This window comes from Pelobates fuscus, chromosome 10 (genome assembly GCF_036172605.1).
Source record: "Pelobates fuscus isolate aPelFus1 chromosome 10, aPelFus1.pri, whole genome shotgun sequence".
Classification (NCBI taxonomy): Eukaryota; Metazoa; Chordata; class Amphibia; order Anura; family Pelobatidae; genus Pelobates; species Pelobates fuscus.
Genome location: NC_086326.1, coordinates 29,246,240 through 29,271,672, shown reverse-complemented (window position 1 = coordinate 29,271,672; position 25,433 = coordinate 29,246,240). Strand labels below are relative to the sequence as shown.

General features: G+C 40.3%; 1 protein-coding gene across 1 annotated transcript in view; it reads right to left on the bottom strand.

Annotated features, from left to right (window-relative positions):
- STN1 (STN1 subunit of CST complex) overlaps positions 1-25,433 on the bottom strand; it is a 33,308-nt gene that overhangs the window by 4,698 nt on the left and 3,177 nt on the right. The window contains exons 2-8 of the mRNA XM_063434561.1: positions 14,516-14,662; positions 11,717-11,812; positions 6,397-6,468; positions 3,421-3,591; positions 2,779-2,908; positions 934-1,087; positions 289-408 (exon numbers count right to left, since the gene is read on the bottom strand). Coding sequence (XP_063290631.1) covers positions 289-408; positions 934-1,087; positions 2,779-2,908; positions 3,421-3,591; positions 6,397-6,468; positions 11,717-11,812; positions 14,516-14,624 — 852 coding nt within the window. The 5' untranslated portion in view covers positions 14,625-14,662. The remainder of the gene's footprint in view (positions 1-288; positions 409-933; positions 1,088-2,778; positions 2,909-3,420; positions 3,592-6,396; positions 6,469-11,716; positions 11,813-14,515; positions 14,663-25,433) is intronic.

Genomic DNA, 25,433 nt, shown 5'->3' with positions numbered 1-25,433 from the left:
ACTAAAATGCAAATCTTTGGATGTCAGGCTTTCCTCATACTCTACTTGGTCCTATCATGATTACCATAGGACGTGACAACATCCTACAGTAGATGCTTCTTAAGCAGCAAATTCAAATTAGCCAAGTGTGTCACCATTAAAAGAGATGGGAATCTGACTACAGATTCACGTGCAATTCTTAAAAAGAAGCTTCACGTTGCCTCACTGATACACGCAATCATTAAATTGATTCATCTACCAACCAGTATAATTTTAAGGGGCATTCTGTTAAAAAATTAATGGTCTTACCTGATAAACATCTCGATTTTGTCCTTTTTGGAAGACAATGCCCTCTTTTAGTAACAAGTGTATGGCTTCCTTAAATATATTATGAATTTCTTTGATGTTACAAGTAATGTTTGAGTCACCCTGCGGAAAAAAGAAGACAATTATTAATAAGTCATTTTATTATTATTATTATATTGTAAGATAAAAAAGGCAATATCAATATGTAATCTGTGCTATACTAGTCAAACCATTAGCTCCTTCACTACCACTTTTTGAATGAAAAAACATATTATCAAATCATTTGTTTAAAGCAATGGATGCATAGTTCGTATACAAACTACATAATAGAGAAAGTTTGTGTGTAGGTTGCTTTTCAGGCAAACTTAAACATTAAAATCCAAGAACAATGAATGACAACAAAAGAAAAAAAACATATGCACACATACAAATATATACATTATTGCACATGTGCACACACAAACACATCTACACACGCAGTGCAACCAGTTCATTTTTATTTGACACAGGCTCTTTAACCCCTTAAGGACACATGACATGTGTGACATGTCATGATTCCCTTTTATTCCAGAAGTTTGGTCCTTAAGGGGTTAATAACTAGCCGGACAGAAAATGAAAAATAAAAGCCCCATTTCAAAATTAACCAACCTCAGCTATTGGAGTCTTTGCTATAGCAAGTAAGGAACTGACACCTTCCAATTCCCTCTGATAGAAATTCTGGATTTTGTTCTCCACTAGAAAGACTTTGATTTTTTCACTGAGCAGGGAGATGAGACTGGATAGGGTAACAAATTTTTGGTCACAAAAAAAAAAAGAAATAAAGCAATCTTTAAAATATAAACTATTACTGCCAGTCCCAAAACAAACAACATTTTCATTTCTTTTTGGAATTGTAAAGGAACACTATAGGTTCAGGGACACAAACATGTATTCCTGACCCTATAGTGTTAAAACCACCATCTATCCCCCCCTGCTTCCCCTTGCCACCCTGAATATAATAAAATATTCCTTGTATTTAAGTCTGCAGTTGCTGCCTCTGCTACTGATCTGCCTGCTTGGCTGACATAATCAGAAGTGGTTCTCTGAGCCAATCACAATGCTTTCCCATAGGATTGGCTGACACTGTCAAGGACACAGGCCAAACACAGACCTGGTCAATCAGCATTTCCTCATAGATATGAATTGAATCAATGCATCTCTATGAGGAAAGTTCAGTGTCTGCATGCAGAGGGTGGAGACACTGAATGGCAGTCCTGACTCAGGAAGCACCTCTAGTAGTCATCTGAGGAATAGCAAGTGAAGGTATTCCTAGGCTGTAATGTAAACATTGCATTTTTCTCTGAAGTTGTTCCGGTGATTATAGTGTACTTTTGAGACATAGAATGAATGTCTACGATCTATTGTTATATAAAAAGTCAAATGAGTACTGCACACAAGTTAAAAGTACTTTAGAGCCCTGTGGAGGGTGGTTCACCATCCACACCAGGAATAGTTTAAAAGTTGAAGTCCAGAGGCGTCACAAAGTAGGGTGAAGGTAAAGGTATTGTAATGAAGATCAAAAAGCAAAAAGATACAACGTTTCAGCCGTCATCATAAACGATTATGGCTAAAAAGCTAAAACGTTGCATCTCTTTGTCCTTTGATCTTCATAAAAATACCTCTACCTTCACCCTGCATTGTGATGCCTGTGGACTTCAACTGTTGTATTAATCCATGTTTATAGTTTGCATCAATTCCAACCGTTAACATCTGAGAAGAACAACAACATTTATTGTTAGAGATTAAGGCAGAATTGTGGACAGCGGTGGGACTTTCTTGGGACATCTAACGTATCTTCATGATCTACTGATACCCATTTATGGAACTGAAAATGTAGTTCAGAACAGGTCTCAAGTAGCTTTCTAAACACATTTATTGTGGCTTAAAAACAGATTATGGTGAGTGTATTGCTGTGAACAGCTATCGCTATTGTTATACACATCGACACACTAAAACTTGGAGCTCCTACAAGAGGACATTAGGGAAAAGAATGGCAGGTGGATTTAGGACCAAAATAGGCACTGACCTTTCTAAACAGGGACACTTTGGAGTATGTGAGAAGTATGTGTGGGTGTGTTCTCCACATGTAATGCAGATAAGTGCTTCCGCAGTAAGAATGAGCAAGCAGAGACTAAATCAAAAGAAAATGTAAAAATTCCTAAACTGTTCCAATAAATCTGTACTAGTCAGGATATAAAGAATGTGTGAATTTGGTTTTAATCAATAGAATAGTTTCACTAAAGCAAACTAAAAATATTTTAAAAAAAATTATGGAATCATCCTTTTAAATAGGAAAATTGTATATTTCCTTAATGCAAATACAAACAAATAATTTACATATTCTATTAAGTCGGTGGGATAGCCACAATGATGGCATGATCATATTAACATAATATTCATAATAAAAAAACAAAAGTCATTAAAGGAATGACTTTGAAGAAATGATGAACACACTTCGCTTCCTGTGATGGATCTTTCATGTGTTCTGGGATTTTAAAAGGCTTGTCGTAGACATTTCTATAAAGGTATAGAACATCGAACATTCTTGCAATCTGCACATGAAGCATTGGATCATCCACTTTATCTAGAAAAAGAAAACCAAGAGCAATACAATCAGACATACGGTACTTACTCAGACATAATATAGATATAAAACAGTCCATTCTAGCTTGGGGTGCTGGGTTTTAACACAAGGCAATATTTTGAAGTTTTAACAGGAGATTGTTCACAAAGGCTCCAAAAATGCGTTCTATGGAGGAAAATCAGCTAGTCAGATTGCAGGAGAACAGTAGACCCCTATTTAATAGTTACAATAATAAATAAATAAAAAGTCATGTACCGTTTAAATACTTGGACAGGCTGACGAGGCATAAACACGAGGGGTGACCTTATAACTGAAGTGATTGTTGCAAAGTGATGCAATTAAAAAAATATGACATGGTGGGAGACTGGGGATCTCGTTGCACAGTAACCCACGGAAGACCCTGCTCATTAATAATTACTGTCGGCAAAACTATTACGCTGTCTGAAGAAACATTACAATAAAAAGTATGCATTTGCAAAGGTTAATATGAAGGACAAAACACGTTCACTTACAAAACAATGACGCCACAATTTCTCGCTGGCCCCGGAACACTTTAATGTAACCTCGAACTCTGATGACATCCCCTAATTCCATCCTGGCTTTCTGCTCCTCCTCTTTGTATAGCTCTTGCATCAGATCATCTAATCCCTTAGCGCCAGATGTGCTTTGGTGAACCCTAACCTCTGAAAACAATTAAATAGGATCAAAAGGTAGTTTTCCCTCTGCAGATTGCGGCAGATGTATTACAGATGTGCTCGACCCGATGACATGATTCCAATCTGGCTTTATAACTAAATATTTTTTTTTTTTTTTTTTTAAAACAGTAGTTCAAACTTTATAATAACTTTTTTTTTTAAACAATTATTTAAAACAGTTGGGGTTCTCATCAAAAATAAAAGCAAATGCCAGTGTTAACCTTTCTCTAAGGATATTTTACTTTCAAATGCCAATGAGGAAAATTTACTTCCGCCTGAATGGAAATGACTGAACATTAAGGAGTATTAAGTTACTGTACATTTCATCAGTTTTTCTGTGCTTGGATAAACTAGGATAAAAAAAAAGGGCTCAGTGTGACCCCATTATGTCACCACTGAAGAATCAGAAAAAGTAAAACAGCAGATTTAAGGAAACCTATGGGCATTTGAGGTCTATGCATGCGATGATCTAATGAGGACTTTTAGAGAATCCCCAAAAATCTGTGTGATGAGACTTTTTCTTCTTTCTTAAATATAGTTTGTTAATTTTTATTTAGACACATAGAACTGACACGTTGTCTCTCCACTGGAGAAGACCACCTGTCACAAGCTTCCATCTCTCCACTGGAGAAGACCACCTGTCACAAGCTTCCATTTTGGGATGTCACAACAGGGTTGACCAATTGGTACAATGAAGCCCCAAAATAGGTGATTTGGAAAAAATCTCCATCTAAGCTAGAGTCACAGTTAGGTTGTTTTAGCCACAATTTCACAATGCTGGATTTATGTGTAAACGAAAACATCAAGTTTTGTTATTATTATTGCGATTTATATAGCGCCAACAGATTCCGTAGCGCTTTTGTTAGAATGTTAAATGGAAGCTATACAATGTATTAGTGAAAACACTAGCTAATATATAAATGAAAAGACACACCTAGATTTTGGAGTGCCTAAAATACTTAGAGGGTTACTCCATCCACTGTGACCACTTCTGTGATTTGAAGTGGTTATGGTGGTAAGAGTACGTATGTACAATGTTGCAGCTTGAAATACTGCACATATTGACTTATTGTTAATTCTGTGCTAGGTACTAGGTGCTAGTTGCACCCACAGCACACATGGCATTGGCAGTCCAGAACTCTGGGCCTGGACCATATTGTCTATCTCCTCTGTCTACTGTTTGCTCTGCCTAACTGGACATTTGCTGCTTTATTGAAAGCTCCAATACTATTTCAAGCTTTATATAAAAACTACCTCCGAGGACACAGGCAAAGTATCTGTCTCCTGGCTGACTAATTGCAACAAGCAGAATTCTGGTTTCCCCTCTGGATAAAGGGGATGCAAACTGTAAGGGTGCATGTGGTACTCCTGGGTCTACATACGCGAGCAATATGCCAATATATAATGTTACCATGTATCCATACTGAATATACCTGCATTATAATAATGGACAAATCAAAACTTCTGTAGCGAGCAAAAACTATTTTGGTGCGACCATGATTTTATATAGGGTGCTTGTAAGCCTAGGGATGTGTAATTTCAACAATGGGCATGTGTAATTTTAACAACATATTGGTTATTTTGCAAGGGATCCAAAACCTATGCTTTGGCATACGTAGAACTCTAGAATATAGTCCAGACCTCTGTGTTGTAGTTTATCATTGTCTTATCAAAGATTAACAGAGAAAGCAAAGAAGATATTATGAAAGTGTGTTACAGGAAAGTGTGTATACTTACCCCTTCACCCACCCACACTGGCCCCTCATTTCCCTCCTTAAACATCTGCTCGTTTGATTAGTCACAAAAATATTGTTTCTGCAGCAATGTCAAGAACATATGTTTCCTATAAAATATGCGCATAAAATGCTTTCAATGAGGCTGCAAATTAATTCACAGCCCATGCAGAATAACGCAAGGTAATTTACAAGAGAACCCATTGTTCACCCTAGTTAAATATTTATAGATACGGCAGAATTTGTTATAACACATGCTGTTTACAGTATCGGAATGTGCAAGAACTGGAAATACAATACAACAAAAAGGGTGGTAGAAATTACTTGATTCGTTGTAGAATATTACGAATCATTGGAGACTGACAGGGGTATCTAAATACTTCTCACAAGAAAACGCATGTTGTGCAGTTGGTAGACAGGTTTGTTAAATTCTTAAAATTATGTTATTAATCCATAGAGCTAGTGACTGTCATATGTAATAACACGTGATGTGACTTAAGTCTGATAAAAGCAGCCACTGCACATTTAAGAAGATAGGAATTGGTGGCCACAAATGTCTCTAAGTAGCTAACAATATTCAGAACCAATATATTGTTTCAAAATCAGTATTAAGCCATAAAACAGCTATAAAATATATTTATGATTATATTAATCAGACTTCACCAAGCATGGTGCATATAAGTCCACCACTAGGAGGCTGTCCACCCCAGATTTCATAACCAATTTTTTCAATAGAACCATGCATAATAAATTAATACAAACGTCTATACTTCTATGCAAATATGCCCAGGACTATATTGTATCTAGATTGCAAGCTGACATGCCTTCTTGTACAGTATCTTGCAGGAAGTTAAAGTCAGGTGGCCAGATTCTCTTCTCCTTTTGTGTCTAATTATATATCCTCTGTTTGAAAAATATTACTTTTTGGCATACAATGTAAAATGCTCTGGATAAGAGGGCTATATTAGAAGTGTTAGAAAATAAATAAATAGCCACATTCTTTTTAATGCAAGATCATTAATAAAGAGACCGACTCTAATTCTGTTATTCAATGCCTAACCTGATCTGGATTCGGACGTTGGTACCGTTCTTTTCCAACAGGTGCAGGTGATTACGCCAGTACTATCGTCCACTGCAAGAGTCACAGACAGAAACGCACAAAATGAATTCCAGAAACATCATAAGACTTGCAGATTTACTTTGCGTTTATATTCACATTTTTTTACTTGGAAAACAATATGATTTAAAAAGTGTATTTATAAAATCTCAATATGTTCCGTAGCGCTGAATAGTGAGCAGACACAACACAGAATTACATAATATTATTGGTAATTAGGAATAACAACATTTAAACAAGCGTGGAAAAGGATGAAGGAGTGTAAAAAGTGTAAAAATAAACACAAAACGAAGGGCAGTCCACAATGTTTCCAATATTTTGATAAATTTGATACAATTACTTTAAGGGGTCACTCCAAGCTTCAATGATCTGAAGTGGTCATGGTGCCTGAAGTCTGCATGTGCAGTGGTTGGCTATAAAAAGCTGCCCATATAGAGTTTAACTTCTTATCTGCCAGAAGTGTAACTCCGCTTCTGGCAGCATTATTGGGGCATCCTTTGCCAGCCCAGAACAAAAGTCATTTCAATGTGTATTGAACATCTGATGTAAACATTTACAACATGCTAGCGACAGGCATCCAATGGCGGTAGCACCCCTCCGTGCTGTCCATATCCTCCCACTACATCACTGGAGAGGCATCAGATTGCCAGAAGAACATGGCCACAGCATTTGAACAAAGGTTTCACCTTTAATTTGCTTTTTTCTTTTTTTTTTTTTTTAAGTTTGGGGGTGGAAAGATAGGAAGGATTTCTGTATTAAAACACAGTTTTTAAAGGGCACTTTATTTGCTGGGTTTGCTTCCTTTAGAGGATGTCAGCACCTTACTCTATCGAAAACATTTCTATTGTACAGGAATCGACAGACTCCCTGAATCAAGCAAATCATTATTATTATCAATAGCTACAGGATCCTTTCCCTGTAATGAAACGATAATGTGAGTACTAAGAGCAATCAGAATAGGGTACTGCACATGTTTGTGTAGTAAATTTCCAAGGTTAGACATCACGGCTGTAAAGACACGCTACACAGAGTTTATAAATACTAGTCAATGAAAGAAAGATATTTAAAGGAACACTATATAGTCACCTAAATTACTTTTGCTAAATAAAGCAGTTTTAGTGTATAGATCATTCCCCTGCAATTTCACTGCTCAATTCACTGTCATTTAGGAGTTAAATCACTTTGTTTCTGTTTATGCAGCCCTAGCCACACCTCCCCTGGCTATGATTGACAGAGCCTGCATGAAAAAAAAACTGGTTTCACTTTCAAACAGATGTCATTTACCTTAAATAATTGTATCTCAATCTCTAAATTGAACTTTAATCACATACAGGAGGCTCTTGTAGGGTCCAGCAAGCTATTAACATAGCAGGGGATAAGAAAATCTTAATTAAACAGAACTTGCAATAAAGAAAGCCTAAATAGGGCTCTCTAAACAGGAAGTGTTTATGGAAGGCTGTGCAAGTCACATGCAGGGAGGGTTCATAAACAAAGGGATTTAACTCCTAAATGGCAGAGGATTGAGCAGTGAGGCTGCAGGGGCATGTTCTATACACCAAAACTGCTTCATTAAGCTGAAGTTGTTCAGGTGACTATAGTGTCCCTTTAAAAATCACTATTTCACCAAGTTTCATCGTGTGAAAACCATAATTCGGCCATTAGGAAGATACAACCTGTACACGGGGGGACGGACCTATAGGGGGCAAGGAAGTGATGTTGCTTTAGTCATTGGTGTCATCCAAAGTGGGATGCTCTAAGTCTAAAAATAACAGGGATGTCTGAATGCATGCTGAGCTGGCTAGCCCTATTCACACCTTGAGTATATCTAATTATGCACTAACAGGGTGCTCCATGGGGACTTGTTCTAGGGGGTCCCCAGATGTGGCACACCAGAGAGCAAACCTGGGACAGAGAGCCAGAACCCTGAATTTGTGAATGCCTCATCAAACCCGAAACTGAAGGGAGATATGGAAAATTGACTTGATATTGAGCTGAAGATGCTGGAGTGAGGGATATTCCTACTGTATATAAAAACCTGGCACAGTTTACCAGTCAGAATTATATATATGATGCATTAAAGGAACATGTATTCCTGACACTATAGTGCAGATGTGGTTGTTTAGGTGACCAGACCCCTCATTGTGCAGTAACGATTTTTCTCGCCTTCTCTTCTATGTCACACCAGTCTCGCTGCGGCTGGCCCAGCATCCGTAGCGGAGATGATCAAACTTGATGATCTCAGCCAATCCAATGCTTTCCCAATGATGCTGAATGTAGGTGCAGCACTGACCCAGGAAGCACCTCTAGTAACTGACTGAGTGTCTCTGAAAAGGCAGTGTTTACAGTGCTGAGACTGCAGGGATAGGTTATAGACACCAGAACCACTACATTAAAGAGAAGCTATAGTGTTTGGTAGACAGCCACTAGAGGTGGAGTTAAGCCTGCAACTTAATTATTGCAGTTTATCAAAAACTGCAATAATTACAATTTCAGGGTTAAGGGGCCTGGGACACTGCACCCAGACCACTTCAATGAGCTGAAGTGGTCTGGGTGCCTATAGTGTCCCTTTAACCCCTTAAGGACACATGACATGTGTGACATGTCATGATTCCCTTTTATTCCAGAAGTCTGGTCCTTAACCCCTTAAGGACCAAACTTCTGGAATAAAAGGGAATCATGACATGTCACACATGTCATGTGTCCTTAAGGGGTTAAGCTGCAGTGGTTCTGGTGACTACATGTCCCTTTAATTTGTGAAGCCTATACTTCACTCACAGCGAAAGAAAAGACAAGGCTGAACAGGAAGCATTGCCATTACTTGGCGTCAAATAAATAGATGAGGAGGAAAAGGAAGGGTAGGGCAGCTTGGCAGCGAGCCTAAATATATTAGGAGGGTGAAGTAAGAGCCCAAACAATGGCAGTGCGATGTTACGAAACAGGCACGGATGGAGCCATGGTAGAATGTAAAAGATGAAACATGCTAATCCAGTTTATCAGTCTGATCCAATGAGTGGATTAGAGGCAGGCAGTGTAAGCTTCATCAACCTGACAGCACTCACACAATATTAACTGCATCCAGCATATAATACATAGAAAGACATTATCGGGGTTAAAAAACATTAAGAACCATGAAACAGTGCAAGCTCATTATTGTAGCCTTGTTTAAAGGGGAGCTGTCATCTGTCAGGTATAGTGATATTGTGTTTACTTATCCCTATATTTATCAAATGTGGATCAATGAGGTGTGGAAAATATAACGAAACATAGAAATCCACACCTTGCTATTCTGCAACTTAGTGCCGTCATCATAGCTCCCTGTCAGTCCTCGTTACAAGCTCAGTCCTCTGCAACTGGCAGCCAGCACAGATACAGCATCACCAAAGCAGAAAACAATGTTTCTTTTCTCAAATTCATTTGCTATGTTTGCCTTGCCTTGTTTGTACTAGATTACAGAGTCATTTTTTCAAATCTCTCACAGAAATGTAAAAGAAAATGGAGGATCTCATGAAAAAAAAAGGTTAAAAGACAACTGCGCACCCATAAAGCACTTCAGCTTGCTCTAGGGGTGGAGGTTCCCATTTAAAAGGAACTTTATAAAAGTGACGGTTTCTACGAGAAATCTGCACTTTTATTCATAACTATTGGAACACCCACTGGCTGTCTTTCTTTCTGCTTTTGTTAGCCCCCCCCGCCTCCCACACATTCCTCTTCTTAGACCTCAGATCATAGTTCCTTCTGAACGCTGTGCACAGTGAGCGCGCATGTGCAGGAGCAGACGTGAGCACAAGTAGACTTGCGTGCGCAACCACGAAGGATACCCTAAGAAGCGTCTCAGTTACCTCTGATAAGCTATTTCCCAATGAAGACACTGAAAGTCTCTTCCAGGGAAAAAAGGGGAGGGTTTGCAAAAGCTGCATTTCATAAAAAGATATATCCCCAATGAATACATGCGTGAAAAATGCATGCGTCTATTCATTGGGATATATCTACTATATGGTGAGTTGAAAAAATATTAGTCCTTTAACACAAGCTATTAGTGATTTTCAATGTTATATTCAATTGTGTACATTCCAGATGAATCACAGTTCCCCTTTAAGGTTAATCCCAGTAGCAATATCTTAAAAATTCATTGACTGCTCACTCCAGCTGCTCCCCCCCATGGTTCTCTCCCTGGGGTCCAGTGGCTTTGATGCTCTTCCTGCTCTTCTCTCCTCCCTTGCGCTGTTTAGTGATGTGGGGCTAGAATAACGTCATATTCCGGCTCCCGGCATCACCACAAAGGACGTGCAAGGAAGCAGCAAGACGCAGGAAGGTCTTCAGCTCAGACAGCGCTCCCTCGTCGCCTGCCTCCTTCCTCACTCCGGTCCAGTATATTGCTGCAGAGTGGACACCTGTCCTCTGGGATAAGCAGGTGCCTACTCTGCCTTGCTAAATAAGGGCCACTCCGGGGGCGCCATTAGGTGGACCCGCCCAGGAATCGGCCCTGCCCATGTCCTTTGCTTCATGTCCAGGATTTTGCTTTCTATCCCTCACTACACAAAGGAGATGCGTCTGGCAGCTTTCTACTACAGAACTCTGCAAATGTCAATAACCTTATGTAAAATCTGAAACGTGCCATCAGTCTGAGGTCCCCCCACAAATTCCAAGCATCTGCTGTCCATCAAAAAGCCACTGCACTGATTGGTAATACATACATTTCATGTGTGTATGACTCATAGCACTGTGTAACATTGTATTTTGTGAATAATAATAAATGACACACGTTAACAAATAATAATGACTTTTGTTAGCTTAACAACAGCCTTTGTTGGATTTGCAGTTGCAGGGAGACCCTTGACTTTCAACCTAGTGGTTATGTGTATAAACAGATGCAAAATTGTCGTTTTTATGCAAAATAGTTCTGATTTGCTTAGGAAGGCTGATGCTAAAAAAGTAAGTATAAACAAATGTCATCTACCATGGTGTAAAAGGAATTAAAAAAAAAAAACGTGTCAAGAGTGACTTATGGTCTTATTTACTAAACACTAAACTGCCGTGAACTTACAGAGGAAAATGCAAAGTTTGGACGACAGCAGAAAACACGAAAAAAGTCTGAGTTCCGTTATTTTGCCTTTTCTCCAATTTCAATATAAACGTTACCATCTCACTACAATTCACTGGTCACAATACATTGCAAACAAATATAAATTAAAATGTATGTTAAGAAGAGACACTTCACTCACGCTGAAGTACTTTTAAACCCCCCAAAATAATATTTCCATACCGCCATAGCTGTAAAAGTTATCCTTCTCTCGCACGCTGACTATTGTTCCCAAGATATCCACCTGCTTTATAGGGTGTTCTTTGTAGAAAAAGATACCTGTTAAAGTAAAAAATACAGTATTCAGAATTAAAGAGACACTATAGGCATCAATATCACTTTTATATAATTTATAACTTTTGACCTAAATAATTCAATGTAATTTCTGCATCCTCAGTTTTGTACAGTTTTTTGGCAAACAAATTATTTTGCAGCATTCTGTTGTCTTAGTCCTAACTACTCTGGCCTACGCCCCCAGATCTAAAATACGGTACATCCTTCTAACAGGTTTCTGTAGTAGGCAGAGACACCTAGAACACTGAACAATACAGGATCTAGACAGCAACAGAACACTCAGACATACAGATAGTAAGTACTACAGTTGTGAATTCGGTTTAAAACAAATTGCAATTCATCTAAAGTTTGGGAGATTTGCAGGTTGTCCCAATTCTGTAACTCCGAATCGCTGAATCACGAAACGAATTAAACCGGCAGTAGACGAGTCGTTTGATTTGATTTGTGATTCAGAGTTCCGATTGTGGTGCCAAAAAAGAGAGATGATTAAGGGGGAAAAAAAGCTGATTGACGGTTAGATGCCATCCTCAAAGTGTTGATTTTATTCACAGATCAATCGAGAAGTAACCACCAAAGGGGGAAAAAAAGGCGCAGTAAAAAGATTTAATAAATCTATATTTAAACCTTCTCCTCTTTGTTCACCTCTATTGGCTACTTTTTCTTTCTAGGGACTCAATTTAATATGCTTTCCAAATGATTCAAGTCTGTTAGAAAATCATACCAAGCTATTTATTTACAAAATATTTCACAGACTTTAACGTTGACTTCTGTAAATAAAATTCTTTGGAAGGTTTTTCTTACAGATTTGAATCATTTCGAAAGCTTGATCTGTGAACCAAACGGTAGGTAAATGGTTTATGCCTCCATTCTAGAGGAACATGAATATAAAATAAAATCTTTAACAATAGACTAAACCATAGGAAAGCTTTGTTTACGAAATTAATACAGAAAGAATTAGTAGAAAAGAAAAGACAAATAGAAAATAAATTAATAAATTCAACATATACTGCATCTTCAATTTTTAATTTTTATTGTGTTCTTTTTTATTTGCTTCTTTTATTTGTAATCCCTCTGTTTATACTTTGTGTATAGGTGCAGATTTAATCAGTGTTAGCCTACTTTACACGGGATTTTTTTTTTTAATTCAGTTTATTGACAAACAGAAATTGTCACAGTAACATGCACAGCATGCACAACTAATTGCAGTGAGTTATCACAACTGTAAAAATTAACGGTTCTGACAACAGCTGATAAATACATGTTAGAAGCAGCAGTGATTGGACATGGTTCTTACCAGTTGGCTGACATTACATGACACCTACCCCCTGTATCTCAGGAGTTCAGCCCACTCCAATGTACCCATGTAACATGACATGAGGAGTAATATGGGGGATGTATGACACGTGGCATGCATGATAACGAAACCGCGATTCAGTTGAAGTAAACATTTTTAATTTATTTTTTAAGCATCAGTGCGATACAAACATAAATAGAAACAAAATCATAGGTAAAGTAAGTAACAGTGAAGAGTGCAGTGACTAACGAGGATTCAAACACTGTTGTCTCCTTTAGTAGTGGGTGTAAGCTATGTATTATCTAGGTATTTGTGTCTACGCTTATGACCCGGAGGGTGTGGGATGTTGGTTACTCCATTTTTCCCAAATGCTGGCAATTTTGCTCCGTTGGTTCGGGGTAATTACTGACATACGTTCGTAACATTGTTTCTGTTGGACACATCTCTGACTTCCAATTAGTGTTCAGGCTGCCAGTGCTATATGAGATATTAGCGCTGTGTCTCTGTATTGTAATTGAGGTGGGAACTCCAGCCATAAGTATACAGGATTATTTTTATTGTTTGATAGGTGTATGCGATTTCCTACACAATGTATTTATAATATTGTTCTGTTTAATAAAGTGTCACTGTGTACTGAGACGTTCAATTTATGAGTTCTAAACTATTGGTTGAGTGTATTAGTAATTTCTATAACTTACCAAGCCTAATAATTTAAAATGTGTGACTCCCTGCCAATAACTGTAAGCAAACAGAGCATATACTACCCAGACCTGTGCACTAAATGGAGTGATTCATGTGTTTTACTGTGGAACATTGAATGCAGTAGCAAGAAATGTGGGAATACACTATTTAACCCAAATGTTATAAGGCTTACAAACGGAGGACTGCTTGCAAACCTATCATCATCAGCAAGTAAAAGACATAACACCGTTTAATAAGGACATCCAATAAACAATGTTTGAGCATTGTACAAACTGTGATATATAACAGTTAAGTGTCACTCTAAAGAAAATTGGTCTTCAGCTGCAGTATCTCAGATTACAAGTCTGATTCAAGCAAGGGCCACTATGCTTGCAGAATTCTGAGGTCACTGTTTAGTTGGGTAAAATGTCTAGAACCCAGAACATGGAAACTAGTGAAAAGCTGAATGTACAATTCTTGGTTAAATGCAATGATATTATTAATACTGGGGTAAATTACAATCCCAGTGGCTGAATGATAAAGGATTCTGAATGATCCAAATCTAATAAAAAGCAGAGAGCTGGTTTAAACGAACAAATGTTCCAAAGATAGTTGCATAAAAGTAACAGCCATAAACAAGTCTGCCCCACTGTAACAGCCATAAACAAGCTAGTTCAATAGACTAACTTGCCATAAATAATTTAAACACTTACCTGGAACCTGATATGACTCATTTAATTCAAGAATGTCTTTTATATAGAGTTTTGGAAATGCCAAAAACACTGGATCCAATCCCCACAAGAGTGAAGGGATTTCCTCCATCTTACTGGAGCCTTAGCGTGGCATTCACTTACTCGTATCTGTGAAGACAAAATTTAGACAACAGTCGGTCAGTGTTTGAAACTATAAGGGGTAGGGTTTATTCACTTAACAGTGATTGAGGCTTAAATAGCCAAACTGTGACCGTAGTTAACCCCTTAACCCCTTAAGGACCAAACTTCTGGAATAAAAGGGAATCATGACGTGTCAGACACGTCATGTGTCCTTAAGGGGTTAAGGACACATGACATATGTGACATGTCATGATTCCCTTTTATTCCAGAAGTTTGGTCCTTAAGGGGTTAAAGTGTCCATTTTTTTTTTTGCAGCTCAGTTATTTTGGCCTACATTCTGGAATTCAGATTTTAATTAACTATAATTCATTGTTTAGTAAATAAAGACTAAAAAATAAAGTACAAAATCATAAAACCTCTGTAGAATTTTAATCAGTGGCATATAAACATCAGTCTGGGTCTTTTAGGGAAAGTCAACCCCTCTGCCCACTGAAGTCTATTTTTAACAGTAGTATTTTTCACCAGAACAACTACAGCTTATTGTATATTTTACTGGTGGCTTTTTGCAGTAAACATGGTCTTTTCAGAGAAAAGGCAGTGTTTATATTACAGTCTAGGAACACCTCTAGTGGTCACTCCTCAGATGGCTACAAGAGGTGCTTCCTGGAGTAGTGCTGCACAGTGTGCAGCACCTCTACGTTCAGAGCATGGAGATGCTGAACTTTCCTCATAGAGATGCACTGATTTAATGCATTTCTATGAGGAGATGCTGATTGGCCAGGCCGAGTTTGACCCTACCCCTGCCTCATCTCCTTGACAATCTCAGCCAATCTAATGCTTTTCCAGTGGGAATGCATTGGATTGGTTGAGATCATCAATTCTGAGTATGTCAGCCAAGGCGGCAAAGTGATCACATTTAATTTGCTTCCATTACATATAAAAGAAGATTACAACTCAAAGAAAGCAAGCCATTCTTACAATATAAAATCTGTATAACAAGCCCCGCACTCAAACGCTTACTACTCTCTATTCAACCTCAAGGAATAAAAAAAAAAATTTAAAAAAATGATGCACACTTTTTCCAAATATCAACATTCACTTAGAGAGATGCTATAGGCATCAAACCAACAATAGCTTATTTAGGCAGTTTTGGTGTATTGTTTTATGGACTTGCACAACCTTCCAAAACACTTACTGTAAAGAGAGATTGAAAGTTTAATACTTATTTTACTGCACAGTCTGTTTAATTTAGAATCTCCAGGTCTGCTAATAGCCTTCTAGACTCTGCAGGAGTAAAGTACTCTGTGTGTAAAGTTCAATTTGCAGAGCCGGAGATAACTTTTAAAGTAAGTTAAAGGGACACTATAGTCACCAGAACAACTACAGCTTATTGTATTTGTTCTGGTGAGTATAATCATTCCCTTCAGGCTTTTTGCAGTAATCACTGTTTTTTTCAGAGAAAAGGCAGTGTTTACATTACAGCCTAGGGGTACCTACACTGGCCATTTCTCAGATGGCTACTAGAGGTGCTTCATGGGGCAGTGCTGCACAGTGTCTCCACCCCCTGCACAGAGACACTGAACTTTCCTCACAGAGATGCATTGATTTAATGCATCTCTATGAGGAGATGCTGATTGGCCAGGGCTGTGTTTGGCTTGAGCTGGCTCTGCCCCTAATCTGCCTCCTTGACAGTCTCAGCCAATCCTATGGGAAAGCATTGCGATTGGCTCAAAGAATCACTTCTGATGATGTCAGTCATGCAGGCAGATTAGGGGCAGAGCCAGCAGCAGCAGACTTGAATAAAACTAAGGTGTTACTATACTTATGAGGACAAGGGGGGCTAGATGGTGGTTTTAACAGTATAAGGTCATACATGTGTTTGTGTTCCTGACCCTATGCAGGCTGTGTGAGAGATTAGAATATTGAGACTGCAGGACTATTGTTTGACCAAGTTGTTTGGGTGACTTTAAGAAAAGTAAATAAACTATTTCAAAGCTGAGCCAGTACATAATTGATTGAAATTATCTATATAATGTAATGTAAATCAGAAACTGTACAAATATTTACATATATGTATACACACTAATTTCAAAACCTCAACTCACTGAACAAACCAAAGTGAAACTGTTTTTCTTTGAAATAAAATATTGAGATTAAAAAAAAAAAAGGAATAAAATTGAATATGAACTAAAATGTGTTTTAATTTAAGCAATACAAATTTTAAATTATATGTAACATTATTGAATTTACAGTTTTTATTTTGAATTTGTATTATGTTGTCAAATAGTGTCCAAAAATGATACATTGTGATATTTTTCTATTTTTAAAAGCTTTCACAATGCAATTGCAAGGTTATATATTTAACATCAAAATATATACAGGGAGTGCAGAATTATTAGGCAAATTAGTATTTTGACCACATCATCCTCTTTATGCATGTTGTCTTACTCCAAGCTGTATAGGCTCGAAAGCCTACTACCAATTAAGCATATTAGGTGATGTGCATCTCTGTAATGAGAAGGGGTGTGGTCTAATGACTTCAACACCCTATATCAGGTGTGCATAATTATTAGGCAACTTCCTTTCCTTTGGCAAAATGGGTCAAAAGAAGGACATGACAGGCTCAGAAAAGTCAAAAATAGTGAGATATCTTGCAGAGGGATGCAGCACTCTTAAAATTGCAAAGCTTCTGAAGCGTGATCATCGAACAATCAAGCGTTTCATTCAAAATAGTCAACAGGGTCGCAAGAAGCGTGTGGAAAAACCAAGGCGCAAAATAACTGCCCATGAACTGAGAAAAGTCAAGCGTGCAGCTGCCAAGATGCCACTTGCCACCAGTTTGGCCATATTTCAGAGCTGCAACATCACTGGAGTGCCCAAAAGCACAAGGTGTGCAATACTCAGAGACATGGCCAAGGTAAGAAAGGCTGAAAGACGACCACCACTGAACAAGACACACAAGCTGAAACGTCAAGACTGGGCCAAGAAATATCTCAAGACTGATTTTTCTAAGGTTTTATGGACTGATGAAATGAGAGTGAGTCTTGATGGGCCAGATGGATGGGCCCGTGGCTGGATTGGTAAAGGGCAGAGAGCTCCAGTCCGACTCAGACGCCAGCAAGGTGGAGGTGGAGTACTGGTTTGGGCTGGTATCATCAAAGATGAGCTTGTGGGGCCTTTTCGGGTTGAGGATGGAGTCAAGCTCAACTCCCAGTCCTACTGCCAGTTTCTGGAAGACACCTTCTTCAAGCAGTGGTACAGGAAGAAGTCTGCATCCTTCAAGAAAAACATGATTTTCATGCAGGACAATGCTCCATCACACGCGTCCAAGTACTCCACAGCGTGGCTGGCAAGAAAGGGTATAAAAGAAGAAAATCTAATGACATGGCCTCCTTGTTCACCTGATCTGAACCCCATTGAGAACCTGTGGTCCATCATCAAATGTGAGATTTACAAGGAGGGAAAACAGTACACCTCTCTGAACAGTGTCTGGGAGGCTGTGGTTGCTGCTGCACGCAATGTTGATGGTGAACAGATCAAAACACTGACAGAATCCATGGATGGCAGACTTTTGAGTGTCCTTGCAAAGAAAGGTGGCTATATTGGTCACTGATTTTTTTTGTTATGTTTTTGAATGTCAGAAATGTATATTTGTGAATGTTGAGATATTATATTGGTTTCACTGGTAAAAATAAATAATTGAAATGGGTATATATTTGTTTTTTGTTAAGTTGCCTAATAATTATGCACAGTAATAGTCACCTGCACACACAGATATCCCCCTAAAATAGCTATAACTAAAAACAAACTAAAAACTACTTCCAAAAATATTCAGCTTTGATATTAATGAGTTTTTGGGGTTCATTGAGAACATGGTTGTTGTTCAATAATAAAATTAATCCTCAAAAATACAACTTGCCTAATAATTCTGCACTCCCTGTACAAACAAGTAATAATTACAGTTATGCATACAGAGGGTTTTTCATGAAACCAGACATTTTAGAGAATTAACAAGAATACAACGGCATAATTGAGGACAATATTCAAACTGCAAACATTGCCCACATGGTCAGGCCAATCACAGACTAGGTCAGTCATGGGGAACCCATGACTGACCTAGTCTGTGATTGGCCTGGCCAGTATTTTAGCTTCCATTAACATCTTCCACATTTTCGGCCTTGTCCACAACAGCAGCCTGCCTAGATTGAGTGTCAAGACATCTGGCAGACTAGTTTTACATAATGCCCCAGATTAGCTCTTCAATGAGATATCCAAGATGTCTTATTTGTTGTTTCCTACGCCCAGCCATTATAATGAACGCAGGTATTCTCCACCACCCTTAAACCTATTAGAATTAAAATTATCTTCACAAAGAACCTGTTCAGCAACATTACGCTGAGGGCAACTGAAGGAACAATAAAATAAAATAAATAAAACAAATGTCAAACAAAAAAGGTATGCACAGTCCTTGTCTACATCATACATACTTTGAATCAAATAAAATTAAATTAAAGTACATTTGTGATCACTGGAAAATATATTCCGCCTCTTGTTAAAATGCCAACTAACTCACCTTCTCAGTAAGCATTACTCTCAATTTAAAGATGGCTATACTTTTCCGTGTAATAATGTAATATGTGTCCTCACAAATATTCACACGTTGCAGTCAGGATTTTGTGAGTGCCATTTTACCTTATATTATATTGTTGCTTGCCTTGAGTGCAGGAATGCAGAACGGATTGTGTGTTTATATTATAGAGAGGACACATAACAATGAGATGTTTATAAAATAAGGCATTAGAGGGTCCTGGTCATTATAACGCATAGGGCCAACAGGTCCAATTATTTACATATATCTCCAGCATCACATAATGGCTTAATATCCTCCAACGACATGTAAACATTATGTATATTTTAGATTACATGATTTTTATTTACCGGTAATTAGTGTTAGGTTTCCTTACTCCTAGGACAACACTGGAACATGCATGTTTGTGTCTGTCCCAGTTTGGTGGGAGTTACACTCCCAGGCAACAGATTAGGGGGCTCCACACTGCGCACTGTCAGCATGAACGACATTGATCACCATACAGGTGTGTTCTACTAGTTAAAATAAAGGGCACATAATTCAAAATATATTGATATACATAATATAGAATTACTTCCATAGATGGGCTATATTATAGATTATTTGCATAATTTATTTATATAGCCACAAATACCGCAACTCTGGATACATTGAGCAAAAGAGCTGATACAGTAGGTTTTAACAACCTTGTTTCTAAGCTAAAAATTTAAAAAGGGAAAAAATGGGAAGGGAAATGCAGCTAGGTGGGTGAAGACAGAGGATCTATGTTATCTAGATTCTACATATTATAGAGCCATAATGGTTTCTTCACTGGTCTCATGGATAAAAAAAAAAAAACAACAACATAGAATTACAAACAGAGTAATAATATATGCACGAGTTCTATAGTAAAATATTAATATGTAAAAGTAAAACAGAATTCCTTGTGTGAGAAAAGATATTCCAAAGTACAATGTACGGTTCTAATTTTAGAGATTGTACTTTGAATGTATATAGAAATAGATTAAAGAATGTGAGATATGGACACTTATATGAGACAGTGTAAAATAAAAGTATAGAGCAGCCATTTAAACTACATACACGGTTATTGATTCAGGAAAAAAAAGGTGAAAATACTCCTGGTTTTAGAGAACAGGATAAGTCTGTGTTCTATATAAGTTTTCTTATTCTATATATATATATAACATTTTACTGTACACAGTTTAACGTAAGCATACAGCCCTAAATGGGCACCTAAGCACCATAACTACTACAGATACTTGTAGGGGTTATTAAGCAAGAAATCATTTGGTAACTTTCTCTCTCTCCTTTTGTTTTTGAGTTATTTAAATAAACAGGCTGTGAGAGGCAGGGCAGGATAGCCCAGAGCGTGTAGCCTGTCAAGTAAGATGGCCAATACGGAAGTAAAACATGTGTTTTATATAAAGAGCACGTGAACGGTAAGAGCCATGTTTTTTGTCAAACCACTTAAAGGTTTAACAGAAAACAGGAGGATGGCAACCACAGACTCCTGAAATCATAACCATATACCAGTAAATTGAGCTGCAGTAGTTATGGTGCTTAGAGTATTCCTTTAAAATCTCAGCAGAGTCACTCCCCGGATGTCTTCCTGAGTTCAACTGCTGAGCATCAGACGGTAGTACCAAAGTTCAATGTAATTAATATCTAAACTGTTCAACGTCAGGGCCGGACTGGCCCACCGGGATACCGGGAATTTTCCCGGTGGGCCGCGGCACCTGGGGGCTGCACAACTCTAACTCCCGATATAGAAGGAGCCCAGCGACCGTTTTCAATAATATCGTGGCCGCTGGCCGCATGTAGGTGCCGTTGGGTAGCTGGTCTGGTGGCATACTCTGAGGGGGCCACCTTGTTGCCAGTGGACCCATCTCATGTGGTGTATGACTGCTGTCAATATCAGGGAGTGTGCCAGGCAGCCGCCCAACCGGCACACTCACTGATACTGACAGCAGTACAGCTTACTACCGTGCTACCTCGCGGTTCCCACAATTCCCAGCACAACCACATCATAGAGCAGTGATTACTCTATGATGTTGATGCTGGAAGTTATGGGAACCGCGGGGGAGCATGGTAGTTAGCTCTGCCCCCTCCCTCAGTACTCCTGTGCTGACAGCTGAGATTTGCAAGGGTGGCTGTAAGAGACAAAAAGGAGAAAATTGGAGACAAGATACACTAAACGAGGAAAAAAAAAATTTAAAGGAGGGAATAAGAAACACAAAAAAAGGCAAGGAATTCATAAGGGAGTTAAAAGAAACACAAGAGAAGATGCATTTTTTTGTGTGTGTTTTGGGGGGGTGGGGGGATGCATTTTCGCCTGTGTCTCCTGCTCTCCCTGTAACTCAGTTCTTCAGCACGGGAGTTTATGCCGAAGAGCTAATTGACAGGTGAGAGAAAGACCTCTTATTAAATAGATTTTCCTTCCAATATATGCATTTTGCTAGCACAATGTACAGATAGACGTATTTGATGTGATCTTGACAGTAATACACACATATATATGTGCATGTATATTAATGTGTGTATTAGTAACATATATAGTTATGCCTATAAGGTTTTTATATTAAAGGAACACTATAGGTTCAGGAACACAAACATGCATTTCTGACCCTATAGTGCTAAAACTCCTGCCCCCCTAAATATTGTAACATCTTACTTGTATTCAGCTGCTGCCTCTGCCCCTGATCTGCCTGCTTGGCTGACTTAATCATAAGTGATTCTGTGAACCAATCACAATGCTTCTCCATAGGATTGGCTGAGACTGTCAAGGAGGCAGATCAAGGGCAGAGCCAGCACAAGTCAAACACAGCCCTGGCCAATAAGCATATCCTTATAGAGATGCATTAAACCAATGTATCTCTATGTGGAAAGTTCAGTGTCTGCATGCAGATGGCGGAGACACTGAATGTCAGTCACACCGTGCAGCACTGCCCCAGGAAGCAGCTTTAGCAGCCATCTGAGGAGTGGCCAGTGGAGTTATCACTAAGCTGTAATGTAAACATTGAATTTTCTAAGCTATAGTTATAGTTGAATTTAATAAGCTATAGTTGTTCTGATGACTATAGAGTCCCTTTAATTTTTTTTTAATGCATTCTAGGAGGGGTCACTGCAAGCCTGATATGCTCCTCTTATCTAGAGATGTCCCGAACAGTTCGCCGGAACATAGCTTGTTCGCGGTCGCCGCGGCGGGCGAACATCGCAACATATGCAATGTTCAGTCCACCCCCTATTCGTCATCATTGAGTAAACTTTTAACCTGTACCTCACAGTCAGCAGACACATTCCAGCCAATCAGCAGCAGACCCTCCCTCCCAGACGAATAGGGGGCGGACCAAACATTATTTATGATCGCCCGCCGCGGCGACCGCGAACAAGCTATGTTCCCCGGCGAACAGTTTCCGGCGAACTGTTCGGGACATCTCTAACTACTACTTATAAAAAAACTCACACGCTTACATGTACGCACAAGAGACAATGATAGAAAATAGATAATAAGAAATTCAAGCAAGAATGATTGTTTTTTGTAACGGAACCGCTGCACCCCGACCGGGTACCTTCCGCTGACGGATGCTCCTAGTGCTTTCCAAGGACTCCAAGCACTTCACCAGACACCATAACCACTGTAGACTCCCACGAACCGCCGCAGCTTGGTTGGGGTCTCGCCACGCTACCCACTCTGGATACTCAAGACCAGGATCTAGCTTCCAGTAGATGGACCTCTCCGAATTCCAGAGGGCAGGCACAGGAACAGCTCTTAGCAGAGCTCAGCAATAAAACCCTGGGGAGTATAGTGAATATAGCAATCCCCAGAGTGCAGTTCTCCAATCCCCCAAACATGAGTCGAGACTTCAGGAAGGTACAAGATGATCTGAGGTGCTAGCACACCCAGTCTGCTTTTATTTCCATCTTACACATAAAAGACCGCCCACAGGGGCGGGGTAAAACAGCCAATAGCATATTTAGAATCAGCACACTTTAAACATAAACCCTTCCAAAAATCACACAGATCCCTCCAGTGAATCAAAAGTTAGGTGGAAGTCCTTAATGACCGACCGCAAGCACAATTTCCTGCCCAAAACAGTTCCATGGATTTGGCTACACACACCGCTGACCTCGTTCGAAGGAACAAAGATGGCCGCTGCCACGTTTTCGTTTGTCGAATGGCGGCCACTTCGACTACTTCAGCACTTCGGCTGCATCCGAAGTGCCCATTTAAAGCTGCAGAATTGTTCCATATTATTTAAAGGTACAGTCTTATAAAATCCAATCTGCTAACCGAGTCTTTAACGGGTAATACCTTCCAGGGGCCATAGTCTTAACGGGTATTATTACCCAAAGTCTCAATATGTCCCCCGACAGTTCTTAAAGGGCCAGCAGTCGCACAATAAAGTACAATATGCCCAAATGATGCACCTGAAGGGCCAAATCTCCCAGGGACCATAATCACTGGGCAGGAGGCTAGCAACCAGGCTTCTCCAGTTCTCAGTGGCGAGGTTGGTTTCGTCACATCTCTCCCCCTTTCCAACAAGACTAACAGGGTACCTGACCTCCTGCCGGTCAGTGCCCTTGTTAGTCCAGCAGCCCACCCACAAAGCAGAAAAAACAGTACAGCCCACCCACAATAAATGGTTACTACACCTGGGTAGAGGAGAATCTTGTCCATGTCCAGGTGCCTCACCACGGCTGTGTGGGGGACCGGTAGGCTGTCTTGGTGGGTTGCTGAGTGGGCAGAGACCAGCGGTACTCTGTCCTGGTGCCAGCACTACCACCGGAGTAGTCTGGTTGGAGCCGGGTTGCTGGAGACGGACTGTCTCCCCCTTGGTTGCATAGCTCTGCTGCGGAATGGGGAGACCGGTTGTCTCCCCCTTGGATACACAGTTCTGTCGTGGGGGGGTAGGACCGACCATCCCTACCCCCTGTGTGGTAAGTGCAGAGACCACGGTCCCATCTGCACCGGTGGGGGGCTTACAGTCTCCCCCTGGTACATTAAACTGCCGCTGGGGAGATGGGGTAACAGGCTCCTCTCCCACTAGAACACTCTGCCGCTGGGGAAAGGAGACTGGGCTCTCTATTCCCTGCACATTACGGATCCGCCGCTGGGGAGAGGTGGTAGCAAGCTCCTCTCCCATACATACTTTCCGCCTTTGTGGAGGGAGACCGACTGTCTCTCCTCCCAATACAGTGTCCTGCTGCTGGGGAAAGGAGACTGGGCTCTCTATTCCCTGCATATCAATGATCCGCCGCTGGGGAGAGGTGGTAGCAAGCTCCTCTCCCATACATACTTCCATCATCTGTCGAGGGAGACCGACTGTCTCTCCTCCCAATACAGTGTCCTGCTGCTGGGGAAAGGAGACTGGGCTCTCTATTCCCTGCATATCAATGATCCGCCGCTGGGGAGAGGTGGTAGCAAGCTCCTCTCCCATACATACTTCCATCATCTGTCGAGGGAGACCGACTGTCTCTTCTCCCAATACAGTGTCCTGCTGCTGGGGAAAGGAGACTGGGCTCTCTATTCCCTGCATATCAATGATCCGCCGCTGGGGAGAGGTGGTAGCAAGCTCCTCTCCCATACATACTTCCATCATCTGTCGAGGGAGACCGACTGTCTCTTTTCCCAATACAGTGTCCTGCTGCTGGGGAAAGGAGACTGGGCTCTCTATTCCCTGCTGGACTCTCTGCCGCTGGGGAGGAAGGACGGCACCTTCTGCTCCCTGGGGTACACACTGCCGCTGGGGAGGAAGGAGGGCACCTTCAGCTCCCTGGGACACACACTGCCGCTGGGGAGGAAGGACGGCACCTTCTGCTCCATGGGGTACACACTGCCGCTGGGGAGGAAGGACAGCACCTTCAGCTCCCTGGGACTCACACTGCCGCTGGGGAGGTTGGGGCCGAATGGAGCTAAGGAAGCGGTGGTAGTCCTGCTCCAAGGCCCACTCCCGAGTAACTTGGTAAGTGAGGTCTTGTCCCAACTCAATAGCTGAAGGCAAGGGCAGCATCTTTTTCCGGTACCGATAAATAGCCCAGTACCGTGACACCTCTGGACTCCCAAAGTCATCATCTTCCTGCATGGCCCTGAGCAACAGGCCGGGACCATAGTATCCCTCCCCCTCTGGCTGGACCTCCTCTGTCACCCAAGTGTCTCGCTGGACTGCGTACCACCACAGCGCCCGGTACGAGTCATCCCGTATCACCTCT